Below are 17,880 nucleotides of genomic sequence, written 5' to 3'. Positions count from 1 at the left end.
TTGACTTCCCAGGAATCATAGGACGATGCATGTAACTAATATTAGAGTCACTTATGGCACAAATTGTCCGTCATATTTCGATCCGCTCTTGATCCGTCCATGACGCATTGGGCCCTCGACCTCTATTGGCCCCCTGGCGCCCGCGCAAATGGTTCGACATATTTAGGCCGAGCTCACTAGCGACCTGGGCTTGAGAACGAGATCCAAACAGGCGCGGAAGAACTAATTATCGTATTTTCGTTAGCCAGTCGTGGGTTAGCGATAATTCTCACGTAGGCAGCGTCACGAAATCTCTACAATTATATGCAAAATGCCACTGCCGGCCTTGTTTAATTAGCCACCCGTTTTCGTGCACGATCTAAGTGGTGACGACAAATGAACGTATGGTAAGTAGAAAAATGATCGAATGACGTTCATTTGACGCCTACTGTTAAACGACAGTGGTTCGACATATTGACCGAGCATATCTGCAAAGCTCAAAGATACTGAGGTAGCTTTCTATCGAGCTCGTTGTTGGTGGATACTGGAACTGTTGACGAATAAATAAAAATATATATATAAAACTATAATCAATTTCTGTTGTGCGATTGTGGCTAGTATGTGACTATTAGGATCAAGCTTTGCCCCTTGCTTTTCTGTCTTGCCTTTAAAAGAATGACGCGTAAATTCCGTGTACGAATACCAAGCATCAATTCTTAGTATCTGCCACAGAGTGTAGTGCCGACGTTTTGTAACTGCGGTGGTGCCCACTGACAACACAGTTTTCTTCGCACCTCATAACACAGCTGTACAAGCTTCGCATACTTCACATATAGAGCGAGAATATATTGATACTTTGACTTATATCGTCAAGAAGAATTCTGTTAACTGAATATACGACTTGATAATTTTCAGTTGAAGCCGTATGTAGAAATAGTTAGATAGATAAGCGCTTCAAGCTTAACGATTGGTTTGCTACGGTAATTTCTGAACTTTGAAACATGTACATCTTCCTTCAGACTGAATTGATTAGATTGATTAATTTGTTAATTAATTGCCTTACTGTTCTACTTACGGCAGGCCCGCTCTGCTGGTAGGACGCTCTCATATTTTGTATTAAATGCAATCAATTGCATCTCACAACGGCTGTGTGTAGGGGTATATGACTAGAATCCAACTGTATGCTGTTATTAGGCTATTCAGTTCTTCTGTTAAATGAGACGCCACTTACAGGTCCGTGATCGTTAGACGCTGCGCTTTATTGACGATCTCCTCTTATAAACTTTTCAAGCCGTCGGTAGGAATGGATAATTGAGGTGGGGAGCGTTCTAAGCAAACTCAAGTCCGCGCTCATGACACGAATGACCTAAGTGGTCACCGGCGCTCGATCAATAGTTACAGCACAAGGACCCTAGACAATTGCAACCATCTCTAAACTGACTTCAGCGCTTAATGAGTGATGTCTTAACGTCTGCGAGCACTTGAGGTGGGACCTGAGACAAACGTAGCAGCACTTCATTTCTGTGGCTTTGCTGCCGGCCTCTAGTGAGACAGGACAGAATACGTTTAGCGGCAAGACGTAATCGGTGCATTTCAGTTAGAAGAGTGTTATTGATTACTGAATTGACAAAAGGTTAAATATTTTTCCAGTTTTACGCTAACGTGATTTTGTTATATTGTTCCCGTCTTGCGAGGACTGTTTAATGAGAACATCACATACATATTTAAAAGTTAAAAACGTACTGATTCTTGAGATTTAAAGTAAGATCCGATTTGGTTTGCGGTGTGAAGTGCTTCTGTGTAAGGTAGCTACACCCTTACTTCCGGCTCATAGCTGGCTCCGTTGACTTTCCGAGTGGTTTCATAACTAGTTCTATAGAAACGCCCTACGACAGCCTTTTACACTACGTATCTCTTCTTATCTGAATTCAAGGTAAAATTGTGCGTTAACAAGACAAAGGTAACTGCATTTGTGTATTGTACGCTAAAAAGCTTGTTATTATTTAGCATTTTGACGATTTCCACGTTACAGTGATCGTATCTAATATTCCTTGTGTATATTTTAAAAACACCTGGAAACGCCGCAGACGCTGTCTGACTTTATCAGAACATAGATGTCATACGCTGGGATAATATATGAAAATACGTTTTTCGATTCAAGCCCTATACTTGTAAGTAGTTAGCTCTTTTGTTCATTTTCATCATGTTATTAGGTATTCTAGTTCAGCTCTTTGCTAACTCCAAAGTAATTTCAGTAAAAGGCATAGGCTCTCACAATATTTATCTGGGACTAAATAATTTGCGCAGATCAATATAGTGAGCTCGTGGAATTCTATTTTAGACTAATTTATATATTTAGAAGCGTACATATGATATTAAATTATAATTATTGGCCAGATGTTGACGATGCTTGCCATCCTCTGTTAGGTACCCACAGGCTAATCCTCACTTTAAGCACGTTTCAGATAGCAAAAAAAAAAGTTTAACTCCACTAAATTTTAGCTCTCCGATTTTATTTGGCCCCTCTTTAAAAGACTAGCAGCATCATTTTGAAGTTAACGCTTGTTTGAACTAAACGACGTAACCCTAGCGTCTGATGGAGCCACCTGATCGCAGATGCCGCCAGTCGTTCCGACTCTGTATTGAACCCGTTGAGTCTGCTTTTAAGCATGTACGATGCCATTTTCAGTTTTTGTTCTGTGTTATTTTGTTATGTATGGATAGTATCAGCGACCTTCTGATCAACAAATATTCAGCTGCGATCTTAAGTTAAGCTTGTCACGCTAGCATGTCGGGTTTAAAGGTGGCAATGTTCTTGGGAAGCGTACGAGAAGGCAGAATGGCTGACCGGGTAGCCAAAGTCGTGCAACAGTCGTTAGAGAAAAGGGAAATGCTCGTACAAATCTTCGGTAAGTATACAGACATAAAAGCAGCGAAGGTATTATGTCGTTTGCTTCGGCTATCGCGCACGTAACATCGTGCCCACATAAGCAACAAAGGATGGTCCTGAATATTATTTTATTGCACCTAATATCTGTACAATCTCATTATGTGCCTATAGAGGTGTTTAGGCATGATTCTTAATGTTATAACTATGAGTCTATATATATATATATATATATATATATATATATATAAATTTCTTGTATGTCTCTTTCTATAAGATCCTCTAGAGCGTGAAGAATATCACATTCTGCGTAAGCCAATACATTTTTACTCTTTGAATGAAGAAGTACCTGAATATCTTGTGGAGGATAATCAAACGCTGTTAGATTGTGACGCCTACATTATCGTCTGCCCTGAATATAATAGGTAAGAGTATACATTGATTTTACTCTACGAGACGTATGTACGAGAGACGATTGGGGAGTAGGATTTATCTATTGTGCTGATGTTTCTGTAAACCAATACAATTTTCGAAATTAGTACTTCAAGGTAATTGCTAGTTTTGGCCATGAACAATTAATCGGTCAATATAATCTGATCTTGTAGCTGCTATCGTTGTGAGTGCGCTATTATGAGCACAAAAATGGAGCCGAACTATCGTTATCAACATTTATCACTTGATAATAACGTAAGCCATGCGTTTTCATTGAAGAAGTGTTGTCTTCTTTTTGCTCACTTATAAGAGCAGTATATCGAAAAAGAGTTTCAGCATTTAATACTGAATATCGAAGTGCAGAACTAGCTATCGTCTATACGAATATGGCAATATTACCCTTACAAACTTGGGTAATGTTTTTTAATCAGTTGACGAACCCTGATTCGTTATCGTTGCGACATATTCATGATATTAGATCGAAAATATAGCCCAAGATTACTCTGTGTAGTTTAAGTTGTATCAGCCAATTAGCAGTACCTATTTGTTATGGAGTTCTGAAAAAGTCAAAATTATTCCTAATCTCTTTGATTATGTAGGTGCATTCCAGGAGCCTTAAGCAACATGCTCAATCACTTTCCTCCTGCTACGTTTGCTGCTAAACCTGTAGGCGTTGTAGGTTACTCAATGGGTCGGCTTGGAGGTGCTAATGTTACCGTTCAGCTAAGAGATTACCTGAACGAACTCGCCATGATCTGTTTACCAATTATGGTAAGGCAACCTCTTACCGCCTCATTGAGCTACTGGAAAGAGTATATACACACATATAGGTGTATACAGAAGCAGCTTTTTCGCATCAGCCCCTTTAAACTTGTAACAATTGAACACCAGACCGCTAAGAAGGTCATGTAGCACGGTTGCCACCTACAGCGAACGACGTTAAGCAGTCAAATGGAGAACGCTTTTTATACCCTGAAAGCCCATCGTCTAATAGATTATAGAGCTTATGCAGTAAATGTTTGGCCATCGCCGAAAAATTTCAAGTACGTTCATTATACCATGTGTGAGATAATACGTCACGGGTTTACTCTCTTTTGTCTAATCCTAAAAAAATGTGAGGACTACTTATAATCAATAGGCCGTGCAGTTTGCAAACATTTAACGTTTATAATAGTATTCAATGATTCTAGCCCAGGAGTGGTACCGCTGCCTTGTGTCGTATTTACGCTGCATAAAGAAAAGCACTTATTCAAGTACGGTAGTAGAGCTCTATATTACGATAGTTGACTCATGATAACTTCTACATTGATAACTACCCTAGTAAAGCACTATTTCATGGCAAGAGAGCATAGTCGTGACCTAAGCCTTAGTAGCTACGGTAGCTTTTCAAAAGTTAAGCAAAGCTTGTTATTCTAATAGGTTAATTGAAATGAATAATATCCGATCTTTAAACATACGTTTCGCAGGTAAACATTCCGTTTGTATCGGAGGCTATTTCAGTGGAAGGAGACATATTAGACCCCCGCCTAGAACCTTTACTCAGTAACATGCTCAATCAGCTCGTGTGGTACTCCTACGCCATGAAAAAAATAAAGGAAGAGCATGGCCAAATGCCCCTTTGAGCAAAACGTAACAACGGCAAGCTACGACCCGCTGTCTATACCTAGACGAGCGTTCTTTCTGATCGAACAAAGCGTCGAAACTTTTTGAAGCAATCAACACAGTATACTGATAATATATCTTACCGTATCTTTATTTTTGAAAAACTAGAATCTCACTCTTCCATGAAATGAAAGCCATCACTTTTCCATCATAGTAAACCATTGTCGGCGATCGCTTTCACAAATGAACATCTCTTAAATGGACGGTGACGGAATTTTTACACACTCTTACTTTCAACTACCAATCACATATTAGCTTAAATTATACTGGAGAAAAGGTCAGGAGGGAAGGAGAAGACCTGAGCCCCTTCGACTAGTCCTACTAAAGTGTCTACAGCGTAACGGCTGGTTGCCTTTAGTTCCGTTTGTCCTAAAACAGGTGGTAATTTCACTCGATGACGTTAGTACAGACTTCGCATAAATCGCGACACACGATACGATTTCGCAGGAACTGAACAAACAACTGGAACTTATCGACACTTCGTAATTTTAGGCGTTCCCAAAAAGCGCCGAATTTAAGTTATTCTGGGGGTTCTTGGTTCTATGGGAACTAGACATTCATAAGTGTTACAGCGACATTAAAGATCACAGCTCTGGCAAATTATACTATGTTGAAATGATAGCTATCCCGAATGCGACTCGTATCTTAACATTGATCATGACAATAAACTTGAATTAAGCTATGCGAAATATTAATAATTCGTTTTAATTATTCGTTCAGTCTTTGCTTAAGTATTATAATAATTGCATGCTTAATTACTAGAATTTTGATATACACCCAATAGCTGATTGTAGGCGTTATTCGAAAATGCGTGTAGTAAGAGAAATTGATCGTTTATAACTATTTCTAATCTTTAGCGAGAGGAGAGGAGATCTCTTCTCGGTGACAGATTCGATTCTTGCAAGAATCTGTAGCTTTTCACGACATCTGATACTTTTAATCGACTTTTATCTGCTACTAAAGCCGTTAAAGCCTGAGGGCAATTTGCTGAAATACGTAAAGAATTTCTAAGTACTGCCAACACTAACCGATGCCTTCTTTCAAAAATGTCAAGATGTTTTTGCTTTTGTTTTGTTAAGATCTACATTTAATACGATATCTCGAAGAACTTTTCTCCCTCTCGAGGGAGCACTATGCATATATACTTCCATCTATCAAACCGAATTATTTAGAGCAAATTACCCTTCATTTGTTTCGTTTCAACGATACTTTCGATAACTCGCCACTTAACATATGCAGTAGACGCGAGTGAAGTGACTGGAAATTACGAGTCTGTAGTTGGCTGTATACAAGTGTCCCATGGGTTTTCGGTCCTAAGCTTCACAAACGAGTCGATCCTTTCTATGAACGAGCTCCTAGTTTATGGTACACAGGAGCGAAAAGGTATGACAGACGCAGATACCTCATTTTTTTGAAGTGCCATGTTTAGCCGAAGCGAAAATTCATTTTGCAGGTTTGGTAGCTTTCGATGGCTCGGGCTCGTTTCTGCTTGTCAGCGAAATAGTAGCACGGTCCACATTTTTTTTTTTTTTTTTTCTACTACAACAATGGAAATCTATCTATAATAAATATTGTTTTTCCACTGTTGCTAGCATGCAACATGGTAAGTTGAACATAATCGTTGCGTTTTAGTTCGGTTTAATAAATAATGATTAGAAGGGGAGGAGGGGCAAAGAGGACGTGGTTATAGCAATCTTGCAGTTTATTTACCCATTTCAAATGGGGTCATATCAGAAGTTGATCAGTTTTATTTCTGCCTACCCTAGGTAATTTTAATAACCAGCATTCCTTAATTGCATTTTATTTTATTCCTTATCTACATATGTATACATAGATATTTTCATAGTCTAATCTCTTCTTATCAATTTTTGTCCAAAAAAATTCGGTTTATTAATAATAATAACTAACCAACAGTAGTAATCAGTTTCATCCAAAACAAGCCTTATTGTTTTTCAGATACCGTCAAAATCTTAATTTTCTACATCTGGTTATCTGTTTAGATATTAATTGGTCACCTTCATAGGGTACTATTTCTATAATGTGATGCACTTTCATATGTGATTTTTATCCGTTTGTGAAATTAGCAAAAATATTTCAGAAAAAAATAATTTTTTTGGGCTGAATGTACTCGCCAAATACGCACAGAATTTAAACGTTCATCTATGTAGTTTTTTTAATAATGTGTTTTTTTTTCTGAACAACTGCCGCATGCTTCGTTCGGTCGATAATAGGAATCATGTATGGATACGCGAATTATGACTCCTATAGCATTCGTTTGTAACGTTCGGTTTTAGTATGCAATACTGTACCTTCGAGCTCGTTAATTATTTACATTTTCTATTTCAGCATGTCTGCCGATGATCCAGTTACAGAAATAGAACATAGAGACATGTCTTCAATTCTTCATTTAGACATATAATTATAAAATAAATCTCAGTATCTCGAGTATGAGGAATTCGCAGTAGGAATTCGAGTAAAATTAACTGTATGGCAAAAAAAAACTTAAATTATACTTGGTTATATGGGCTATTTCCGACCAGCAACATATATGGGCAGCTTCCGACCAAGATCGCCGTTAAGTCAATTACGGCCACCACGCCAATGAAAAATAAGGCTACAAAATAATAGAGAATTATACAATACGGTACGCTTTTGTATTATTTTATACAGTATACATAGTAGAACTGCGTGTACCTGGATCAAGGAAACAAGATTAGGCTTACAGTTAACAGCAGGATATAAAAAGGTTCACATGCAACGCCTACGTTGTTAGAATAGGTTTTTATTTTCACAGTATGTGGTTTACAAAAATCGGTAGTGTATAACTGTTTTAGTTAAGGCTTCTAGTCACAATGGTTAAAATATGTCTAATTGGACGACGCCGGTGGCCGCTCAGCTGTACCACATGTAGTTGTCTGCCGATGCTGATACACCTTGCGGCGTCAACGTATCTATATTGAATCTTTCGAAAGGAATCCATTTAAAAGAGCTTCATAAGAAGAATACCCATTTATAGTTGCTATTTAAGAAGATAGATAATCCGTAAACATTGTATCTCTGAGTGCCGATCTGCCCGACAAGATCGAACTTATTTATTATAGTACCTTAAATGCTAGGCAGGAGTGCGGGTCACCTTCCACTCGAGCCTGCTTTTTCCAAAGTTGTACGCCTACTCCTGAGTCTACCTTTCACATAATATTAAATTGGGAACAGTCCAAGCGTTTATGCAATACCTTCCCATTTTCCTTCGCCTCACAACGTTCAGAACGACTAAAACGACCTCCGTCCAATTTAAGATACAGTGAACTGTTGCTTTTTGTAAACTTAGCATTTCGTTATAGAGCTACAATATGCTTATATGCATTATACGACGCACCTACGCGGTTTACAGTATTCGTACCGGAACGGTGTCGGCACCACTACTCATATGTTATCTATTCTGTTCGGTTATAGCCATTCCATAGGTAAAATTCTTCATTTGATTTAAGTTGCCAGCGCAAACGCCGTCTGACTGCCGCCTGACTCCATTGCAGATGCGGTTTGTATCTACGATAAAAATTCAATATGGCGACAACAACAGAACAGCAAAAATGTATATAGGTCGAATGCCCTTGCTTCAATACTGAAATATCGCTACTATTTGTGAAACGGGAGAAATAATTATTAATAATAAATATTAAACCCACATTGCCTACAAACAATGACAGCGCCATCTGGTGGTCGATATGGCTATTTATAAAATGGTCATATTTTTTTTGTTACGTTTTTGATTGATCGATATCGACTATATGTGTCCATATTGAAAATAGAAGGTATACTAGATGTCTATGTTTGAGTATTCGATGTTTGACGTACGATTAGTAGGTAGATAGTAACCGGTGGATGTTGGTTCCAACCATTACTTTGTCCTGCAACGAGTATAAGCACACATTTAAGTAACGATGACGTTTAACCTATTGTATTTTTAGCATCATCACGATCCTACAGTGCCTGTAATATCGCTTATGACTTAAATTAGGGTCAATTGTGGCTGGGTAATGGATACACATACTGTAAATTAATGTACGCACATCTACTTCTGTTTACAGAGGTCAACTTCGGAGTTAATCGAGTACAATGAAATCGATTGATGTGTGCTATGAACTTCATCATATAAACTCGATGAGGTGTCTATACCTAGTTATGTCAAATTGTTTTTTTCCATGTTGGAATATGCTTTCTATATTTTTGACGTTTACCATATGCTTCCGGTAATCAGACATCAAAGGTCCTTGCTTCTGCAATGCGTTCAGCTAATGACAAGTGTGTTATTCGCTGACCATTATATGGGAAGTGGATTAAATTTTATATATCATTCCTGAAAAAGAAAGCTTCACGTATCGTATTGTCGAGCATCACAATATTTTCAGCATTTAGGAAAGATTGCTACGTTTCCAGAAGGCAGTAGTTGAAGATGACAATGGAGTCATTTAGCCGAGTGCTAGAATAGGTCGTAAGCCGACCCCATTAAGCACTCCTTGCACCTTTCCTTTTCCCAAGTTCTTGTTTTCTGATTTGCTGGTGTATCGTGAAGTCGCGATAGGCTTCACCATTGACGGCAAGCAATTTGCTTGAATTCAGTCGATGCATGACTTCGTTACAAACGTGAAGGCGGCTTTTGTTGCAATAACATTGAGTAATAAAAATAATTGTGTAACTTCGGTATTGTAAATATCTGGCTAATAATATACGGCTTGTAGACGCTGCCGATCCAATCAAGCATTAATGAGACGGATACAAAGCTCAACCCAACAATGGTAAATTTCAATGCGAGCAGAAGTGTAACTAACGACAACTCTATTAACCTCGGAAGTCGAAAAAGATGGGCTTGAAAATGGTGGACCAAGAAGGCATCGAGGATATGATGAGGACAGGCCTACAGACCAATAATTGACAGCAAATATTAATTAAGTTAAAAACTTAAGACAGCAAATTAAAGATGTATACTTCCGTTCCACGCTAGTGTGTATAGATAGACCTTTTGTTGGATTGTGCTTCACCATGTCAACCGACAGAAGGTAGCGGATTAACTATAGGCTAGTAAAACCAGAAGCGAACTCTTGTGATATGAGTCTTCGATTGATACGGACCCCTCATTTAACATATCAGTCGGATGGCTAAAATAAATAAAAGCAGGATCGTCATTTAAAAAATTCGTTCGCTTCATCAATGAAAAATGTATTGAGAACACTTTGGCTACTTAACTTTACTCGTTGCACGCAAATGATCTGCTATTTGGATAGCCTAAGTTGAAAACTTTTTTTTTCGAAATACATGATCAAGCCCTCTGTCGAATTCAAACGTCACAAAAAACTATTTTTCTAAGTACTTGGCCGCTACGTACGACAAAGGCCTATTGCATAAATCATTAAAATTTAAAAATCTACCGAATTAAATCCAGTTTGCAAAAAAAAAAAATACGAATATACTTCTTGTCAATTTCTTATGTATCTAGCTATCCATTTGCAGTACGAGGTTAATAAGCTGTGTGTCTAAAACACTGATTGCTTTTCTGCCTTACCATAACGGTATTCTTTTTTCTAGAAGCCCTGTTGTTGTCCGCTAACGTGCCGCCCTCGACTGACAGAGCTGATGAAGCCCCCATTTTGAAGATAAAAGCGTTGTCTTTTTTCAAACTTCATCAACGAAACTTAGTGAGTGATGATACAGTATTGAACAAAACACTCTTACCACACCCGCACAGGATAAGGAACAAAACACCCGAATATTAAAAGTTACTGACCGAGCAAGCTTTAATTTGCCTTAAATAACTACCATTTACGCAAATGCCACAATCATCTGAACAGCAGTGTGTGTAACTTTCGCTTTTCTAGGTAAATGAACACGCTTAAAGGGTAATTGCTTTTACTTTTATGGGCAGTTTGCTACATGGGCGCAGATGGTAAACACTTTACAAGTAAAACGTGTATCGTAATGATACTTCGTCTTTCCAGGAGAGATTCGAACACCCGCTGCATTGAAGTGTCAGTAACATAGCAGATCGCTATATTTCGAAAATAGCGATTTCTCCAGCGGAAACGGTTGGTGGCGATTTCTCCTGCTGAAATAAGGGACGAGCTAATACATAGCAAGCCCGCACTAATAACAAGCTCCGCCTTGGCTTCAACGTCGTTCCGTAGTCACACCAAATGAAGTTGCCTGCTAGACATGACAGCAGTCGAGAAATTATTGAAAATCCTTGTGGGTAACGCCGATGGCAGCGGCTGAAGCGTTAGCAATAATAACGGCAACGTCAAATGATAGGAAAACTCTGATGAGAGAAGGGGTGACTAAGATAGAACGCAAGCCATTTCGCAACGACGAAGCGCCCGAACGAGGTGGGCGTTTCTGAAATCTGGTTCACCACTGAAGCTCAATGGTGTTAAATATTGCAGAGTGTCGTTGGTGCTGCTACCGCCATTGCGGCCGATGAGTTCTGAACGTAACTGTGTCTGTATGTATATATGTATTGGATTATAACGTCTATGTATTGAGGCGCGTAACCATTGTTCGCTGCGATTATGCATCACGCGCGTAAACATCACGAACTTCCTCGCCCTTCTGGACGCTGAACGAACGTATTCCGGAATAACATTGAAGACCCAGACGCTCCCTTATGCGTTTGGTGAGGGTAAGGGCTGGAGGAAACGTGGCGTCTCCCTATGCGACTGTATGTGTGCCGCACTGCAAACTACGGAAAAATGCGCTCTTTCGTTGACTGATGAAGAATAGTCAGCAACATGTAAAAAGTCTCCCATTGCATCTCACGGCATCACAACGAGTTCTTCAAACTGATGAGAAGGAGAGTGGGGCGCGTTATGTGAAAACACTTTGCTGGAAGAAGCAGGAGATTGCTTATGCTTTCTTTGGAAGATGAAAATGAACAACACTAAAAAAGACGAAGGGTTTGCTGCGTAGGGAGGTGGACCACCGCTGCCTTTGCTGGCGCCAGGTGTCCCTACGTTTGTCGCTCATATATAACGCGCGTCAAAGGGTCGTCGGGGTCACAATTGTTGTCCCTGGCTGCGAATATACCTCATTCCCAAACCGCCAGACGAGCGAAAGCTGAAATCACGAGAGCGCACGTCCTTGCAGGCTCAGTTAAAGCTGCGTCTGTGACAGACGGCAGCATCAGGGTGCTGGTTACAATGGCAAGTGTGGTGAGTGAGGTGCAATCACTGCAACTGGAGTGCTACTATACAATGAAGTTACGTGCCTGAATCATTGTTGAGAATGTGATGTTTGTGCCCCCGCTGTGTACTCTTGCCCTAAGGATATTAAACCTTTGTTCACTTAGGCTGCTAGCTACATCCATTGGGGTTGTTGGTTTTTTTTGCTTCTGTAGCATATCGAACGAGAGGCGGAAGCCATAACGTTTACAGCGTGATTCAAATGAAATATCTTTAGATATCCCATCCTTGACCAGAAAACGAATTGACACAAACATGCCCATGCTTTTGCCTAGGACGTCCTTTGCCTAAGAAATCGCACAACCTTACCTATCTAATATTGCTCATCCAGTGGTTTGCTAATAGCTATAATTTCTATGTTATTTCACAAGCAACAACCTTTCGTGTAGCTTCCGTGCGCGCTATTTTTTATCTACTCCATTCAGTAATCTTCACCTTATGGTCTGCCTCAGACTAATGAGTAGCCACGCGGATACCGTTTTTTCAAGAACTTTTCTTCTTGTTCTACCTTTGTGACTCACGAATTCAGATGTCTTACAATCAATGTACAAATTATTCCTAATCCACTAATACACTATAGGTTTGCGTCATATAATGGCGTTTGCTATTCATGCAACGTGGATGCTCGACTAGAGCTATTATAGTTCAGCGTGCAAACGTACCTGTACAGTGCGGCACTCTATTTTCATTATGTGGATGCCGCCTTTTTCCAAAGACATTGTACCCATTCTTTACAAGGATACAGTACATGTAGTAAAATGGTGAAATTATTATTAAACGTTGTTTTGTCACAAAGCTTGGGCGATTTTGTTTACGCACGATTGAACCCAGCAGAGTAGTATTCATCCATGGACAGGTAAGTGTGGAGCTCGGTCCTCACGGGTCGGCCTTATTCCAACAGGAACACTACTCACTATTCTCAATGTCTCCTATAAACGTCTTTTCGACAATCCGACCTTTTAAGTAATGGTATATAACAAACTGCTTAAACGGAGTGGTTCGTGCCTCTCTCAACTTGTTAGTTTAGGTTTTACTCCGGTCGGGTTTCTGACCGCGTCGGACCAGTCGCTTCCTAGGAAAGAGAAGTTGTTATAATTAAATATAGAGAAATAGTTATGCCCGGGTGAATGAAGACAACAGTTCTGCCCGTCGGACAATATCAAAATGTAGCCTGACTTTGAAAGCAAACAAAGTACTTAGACTCATCCCTTGGGATAAATTAGGAAAAACGTACGTGGCACACAACCGCGGATCCCTTACACGCCCGTTACAGCCTACTTGTCACGTTTGTCACATTTCTCCTTAATCTAATAAGAAACATTAACTTTGCGAATTTATAGAAGGAAGAAGTATTTAGTAGCTCTCTCATTCTTAAATCGTGTGGTGCTTCATTGCTAAAACTACCAGTGAAGCTACTGCTAGGGTAAAAACGCCAGACAATCTCATTGTACACACACATATATACGCATATATTTATATGTACGTGGTATCTGAAATATTATGTTTTGTGGATTTGGTTCTAGCTGCATGCGCTCGTTGTTGCGGTCTACACAGCGGGCGTCGCGTTTGCAAAAACGCCCGAAGGTTTCCGAGCTATTCCCGATGCCTATCACGGAAACAGCCAACACCATCGTGCAAATGGCGCTCACCATATATCCACACAAGCAAACACACAGGTGATCTATTATGTTCATTCACAGATACTTGTATTGCAGGAGACATTACAAAATTCATTATTACTCTAATATACGTTATAAGTTATCAGACTTATTGGACTGTTAAGGTCAAAATGGAAAATGCTTCTTACTAGCTTTTAGCTTACATCTTACCGACATATAAATAGGGTTACAGCGATACTTCGAGATAGGCTTTGGCGCATGTTTTGTAGGGTAAGACCCGTTTTTTTTTTTCTTTTTCTCAATGGCACAAGGCAATAAAGTCATTACGGCGGGGACAGTAGGCTCATATTCGTAACATGACCGAAAATTAGCAATTGTTCTCTCTATACAGAGCAGCCGATAAGGGACAAACAGTTTTTTTTTTTCTACGTCTGAATGAAAAAATCATTGTAAACAAAAACTCAGTGAAACCGAAAGACGAAACTTAATTGTACGCATCTGCGTCTATTTCTTAAGAGTACATCGACAGGCCGTCTTCAATTTTTCAGCAACGAGAAATCATTCGCCGAGGATATAAACATGAATCTCAGGAGCGACGTCTGGGCACGATCCGGAAGATGTTTCTGTTAGGGATAAAACTGAAGCCCTAATCCGTGTTCATATTCTTAATGTTTTTGAAACACTGTTTCGCTATACTGTTTTAAAATAGCGTATTTTTCAACAGTGGATTTTAATATTGAAATCGTGCCTGGTTAGCGCGTTGGGCCGCAAATTATACGTTTCTCATAAAATCGCCAAGCGTTAGCTGACGGAGCATTCGTTGATGTCTTTAAATAAGGACCTATGGCCGCTAGATAGCCTACATTTGAATCTACTGGATTACTGTATATCGAGTCTGACCGTACTCAACTCTAACGAATCTCGATATATTATTGCCGAGCTCAATGTCGCAAATACAAAAGTATGAATAGAAATCCTTTGACGCGAATAACAAGGAATGCTTCTCTAATGGCATATATATTCCAAACCTATATACCTACAAACGTCTTGAAAAGACGAACATGGATTTGGCGAAAGTGTCATTCAAGTAACATTCGAGAATCATGTTTTTCAGGAAGCCCGACAAACCCCAATTCCACTATATAATATGAATCGCGTTAGAGGAGTGTACCTTGATGGAAAACCCGTCGTAGCTGGAGTATCACAGGCTGTGCCTCTGACACCCATTGGTCAGCCGAACGGTTTGTATTAGGCAAAATCTGCTTACCAATGCTTTTGTTCTCCTGTTCTTACTAGTCTATCCAGCTAACGGTTGATCACTGTTATTCGCTAACAGGAACCCAATAAAAGTAAGCAGCCATATTATTAGTGCTGGTATGTGTTCCACTAAAGAACTAATACTTCGCTCATATAGATAACATAGATGTTTGATACTGCTTGCTTATCAACAACACAACATTACATTCTGAATTTTGCAGCTGTGGTCGACTCGCCTCGTAGTAAATCCATATTTGGGGTTCCAGGAATTGTTGCACCTGTACAATCACAAGGTATCGAGTATTACGATGATTTCGTCAATGGAGCACCGTTCTCTGCTGGCTCCCCAGCGGCTTCCGCTTATATTCCTACTGCACCCTATCCTGCGTCTGTCTATGGGCGCCCTCCGTTCTGGATTCGCCTTCAGAGGTGGAACCCCTTTTCTAGGTTGGTTGAATGACTTGTTCCAATTCTTTACCGCTGGGAGGAGTACGTAAGAAAATTACATCTATACTTGCCTCGTTACCTTCAAAAACAAATATTGCTCCCGTAATTTCAATATATATATATATATATCGTAGTCAATTACTCGTCATGTTATTAAGTACGTAGTGCAGTACTCTTTAGAAAAAAACCTAGTACACCTGTCAGTTTTAATTAGGACAGTATTACACTTCTGAATAAGTACGTATCGCTGTTGGACGGTCACGGATATAAACAAATATTGGTAACCTAAAAGTCTCTCTGTGCATTATTATCAATTTTTTTTCTTTGTAAAAACAAAGAGGACAGCCGAAGCATACTCAGAGTTGGATAACAGGTAAATTTTCAGCCATTTCCTGTTTACGTAACTAAATACAACGAATTGTCTGAACCTCGCATGCTGAGAGGTTTCTAATATACCTATGTTTGATACGAATTTCCCTTTCAGGTACTACCGTGCAACATACACGATTGGAGCTCCAGAGTATCCTAACTTACCTTCGTATGGTTACGTGGTGCCTCCGGTAATGGTCATTCCAGCGCGACCTGTATCTACACTTGAACCCATCCATCCTACACGTGTTTCAACGAACTCACAGACTTTGGTCACTTCTCAGAGAAGATACGGGAGACGCTGACATTTCCTTTTTGGCTCCGAGTCCAACGAATCGAGTGTACCTTATTTTTTTTTTTGTAATTTGTAGTAATTTTGTATGAATTTGAATAGAAAGCAGGCAAGCTAAACATATTAAAAACTGCAAAGTGATCCAACGTCATAAGAAATCAATTCATTTGTTTATGACAATTATAAGCCCTGAACTTTTCTACATATTTGTATATACATTATGAAGCTGGCGTAATAAACTATAGATCATAGAACGATCACATTTCAAAAAAACCTCACATAATAACCTATTGTAGTTAGGGTTAGGCATAAACAATGTGCTTCGACTAGTCCAATAGCTTGTTTCAATAAGCCTCGTTCCCATTTATGTAGCAATAATGTCAATGGTGGTGGTAGTGCCGTTGTCGAGAATAGGTTGTCGCAAAAGTAATGCGTGAGTACAAACTGTGATGAAGATATCGCTGTGAGGTGATGATTGATTCGTAAGGAGATAAATGTCATACGAGGTTGTGGTGTAAGATCTCAAAGTTATTTGGGATAATGGACATGCAAAAATGTTCGCGAAAAAAACATGTTAGTTACTAATTTGGTAACTTAATTTATACTTCGGTTGTTGAATGTATTTAACATGAGCTAATAAAGCCTGTACGGATATAAGCACAAACTCTATTTGGATGCTCGTTGATCGGCGTTCCTTCGACAAGCTTGCCAGAAATGGCCTATGTCTATCCATATTTGTGTTATATATTCTGTTTCCTAGTGAACAGCGTTAATCTTCCAGTGCCCCGATCACTAACGTATCTATATGTTTTGCTGTTAACAGTCATTTGGACGCGCTGACCACGACGTTAGTATGGAACGTGTTGAAATAACAAAAGCAGTAATTGCTAATGAAATGGTGTCACTAATTTGTTTTTGAAAATATACTATATTTTCAACGCTGGTAGGCTTGACGATGCGCCCTATCATGACAGATATATGTGAACAATTCAATGCCACTATGAGCATATAATGCTCGTACGTTAACGTCACTGTGGACTGAAAATACAAGGAGTAATTTTTCCATTCATATTTCGGGACTCTCCTAGTGATTGCTCGAATCTGCTCAACACCCAAAAAAAAATCATGCATATTCAATGAATAAGCAACTCGTAAACATTGGTAAAGGCACATTCTTCGCATATCGTGCCTAACGGACGTGCCCGTGCCCAATAAAACTCAGTCTCTACTATAAAAAGAATTGAATTTGATTTTTTTGCTTTAGAAGATTACATCTTAGCATGTCGTCTTATTGGTACATCTCCATGGGCGCCAGAACTGATCTAACGAGGCAACTTCAGCCATATTAGTTTATCCACATTTTTATCGTGCAGACTTGACTTTATCTACATGGCGGGTCGTTGGCATAGTGTGTAGATAAACACACGTTGCACAGAGTACACACAGTGACTAACTGCACTCCTACCATGTTATTACTATCATCTATTTAAATAAATACACACTGCTCTCGAGACACTGTAGTGATTCTTTGTGGGGCATTAAGGGTCCCCAGCTGTTATTAGGCGTCCGAAAACCAATTATTAAACCTATTATAATCTAAACTGTGTTGAATCGTGTAGAACTATATCGGCTGACGCTTGAATCTCTAACCGATATATCTGTAACAAGTTCGAAGGAGAACATTATCCTTGTTTATTGGTGACGACG

The 17,880-nt window shown here is 39.4% G+C and overlaps 2 protein-coding genes and 1 long non-coding RNA gene across 8 annotated transcripts; 2 read left to right on the top strand and 1 right to left on the bottom strand.

Annotated features, from left to right (window-relative positions):
- The first annotated feature begins 888 nt into the window (after positions 1 to 888).
- Positions 889 to 5,652, top strand: LOC111269896 (uncharacterized). 5 transcript variants are annotated; one of them, XM_086972285.1, is made up of 6 exons: positions 889 to 959; positions 1,771 to 2,150; positions 2,783 to 2,888; positions 3,144 to 3,291; positions 3,898 to 4,069; positions 4,765 to 5,652. In XM_086972285.1, exons 2-6 carry the CDS (start codon positions 2,094 to 2,096, stop codon positions 4,918 to 4,920), a joined length of 639 nt encoding a protein of 212 aa, XP_086828411.1. In that variant the 5' UTR covers positions 889 to 959; positions 1,771 to 2,093; the 3' UTR covers positions 4,921 to 5,652. The 5 variants fall into 5 exon arrangements, with proteins under 5 accessions (XP_086828411.1, XP_086828412.1, XP_022705543.1 ...); XM_086972286.1 differs by lacking the exon at positions 889 to 959 and having other exon boundaries at positions 1,209 to 2,150; positions 3,153 to 3,291; XM_022849808.2 differs by lacking the exon at positions 889 to 959 and having other exon boundaries at positions 1,211 to 1,912; positions 2,704 to 2,888.
- A 2,531-nt stretch (positions 5,653 to 8,183) lies between these two features.
- Positions 8,184 to 10,703, bottom strand: LOC147752191 (uncharacterized). Its single transcript, XR_015314727.1, has 3 exons — positions 10,521 to 10,703; positions 8,816 to 8,868; positions 8,184 to 8,506 (listed from the first exon to the last, which is right to left on the bottom strand). It is a non-coding gene; the product is annotated as an uncharacterized LOC147752191 (long non-coding RNA).
- A 621-nt stretch (positions 10,704 to 11,324) lies between these two features.
- Positions 11,325 to 17,684, top strand: LOC111269915 (uncharacterized). Of its 2 annotated transcripts, none has more exons than XM_022849838.2 (5): positions 11,325 to 12,159; positions 13,713 to 13,865; positions 14,923 to 15,049; positions 15,287 to 15,512; positions 15,997 to 17,684. In XM_022849838.2, exons 1-5 carry the CDS (start codon positions 12,148 to 12,150, stop codon positions 16,184 to 16,186), a joined length of 708 nt encoding a protein of 235 aa, XP_022705573.1. In that variant the 5' UTR covers positions 11,325 to 12,147; the 3' UTR covers positions 16,187 to 17,684. The 2 variants fall into 2 exon arrangements, with proteins under 2 accessions (XP_022705573.1, XP_022705574.1); XM_022849839.2 differs by having other exon boundaries at positions 11,334 to 12,159; positions 15,332 to 15,512.
- The last annotated feature ends 196 nt before the right edge of the window (positions 17,685 to 17,880 follow it).

Source organism: Varroa jacobsoni, unplaced genomic scaffold, assembly GCF_002532875.2.
Source record: "Varroa jacobsoni isolate VJ856 unplaced genomic scaffold, vjacob_1.0 scaffold_1423, whole genome shotgun sequence".
Classification (NCBI taxonomy): domain Eukaryota; kingdom Metazoa; phylum Arthropoda; class Arachnida; order Mesostigmata; family Varroidae; genus Varroa; species Varroa jacobsoni.
Note: the sequence above shows the minus strand (reverse complement) of the source record. Positions and strands in the feature narration are given on the sequence as shown.

Excerpts from the sequence above, each read along its gene's own strand:
- LOC111269896 (XM_086972285.1), top strand. The coding sequence starts at position 2,094 with ATGTCATACGCTGGGATAATATATGAAAATACGTTTTTCGATTCAAGC. Across the intron at positions 2,889-3,143 it reads AATGCTCGTACAAATCTTCG|ATCCTCTAGAGCGTGAAGAA; the intron begins GTAAGTATACAG and ends TCTTTCTATAAG. Across the intron at positions 4,070-4,764 it reads TGATCTGTTTACCAATTATG|GTAAACATTCCGTTTGTATC; the intron begins GTAAGGCAACCT and ends TACGTTTCGCAG.
- LOC111269915 (XM_022849838.2), top strand. Across the intron at positions 13,866-14,922 it reads CCACACAAGCAAACACACAG|GAAGCCCGACAAACCCCAAT; the intron begins GTGATCTATTAT and ends CATGTTTTTCAG. Across the intron at positions 15,050-15,286 it reads ACCCATTGGTCAGCCGAACG|CTGTGGTCGACTCGCCTCGT; the intron begins GTTTGTATTAGG and ends TGAATTTTGCAG.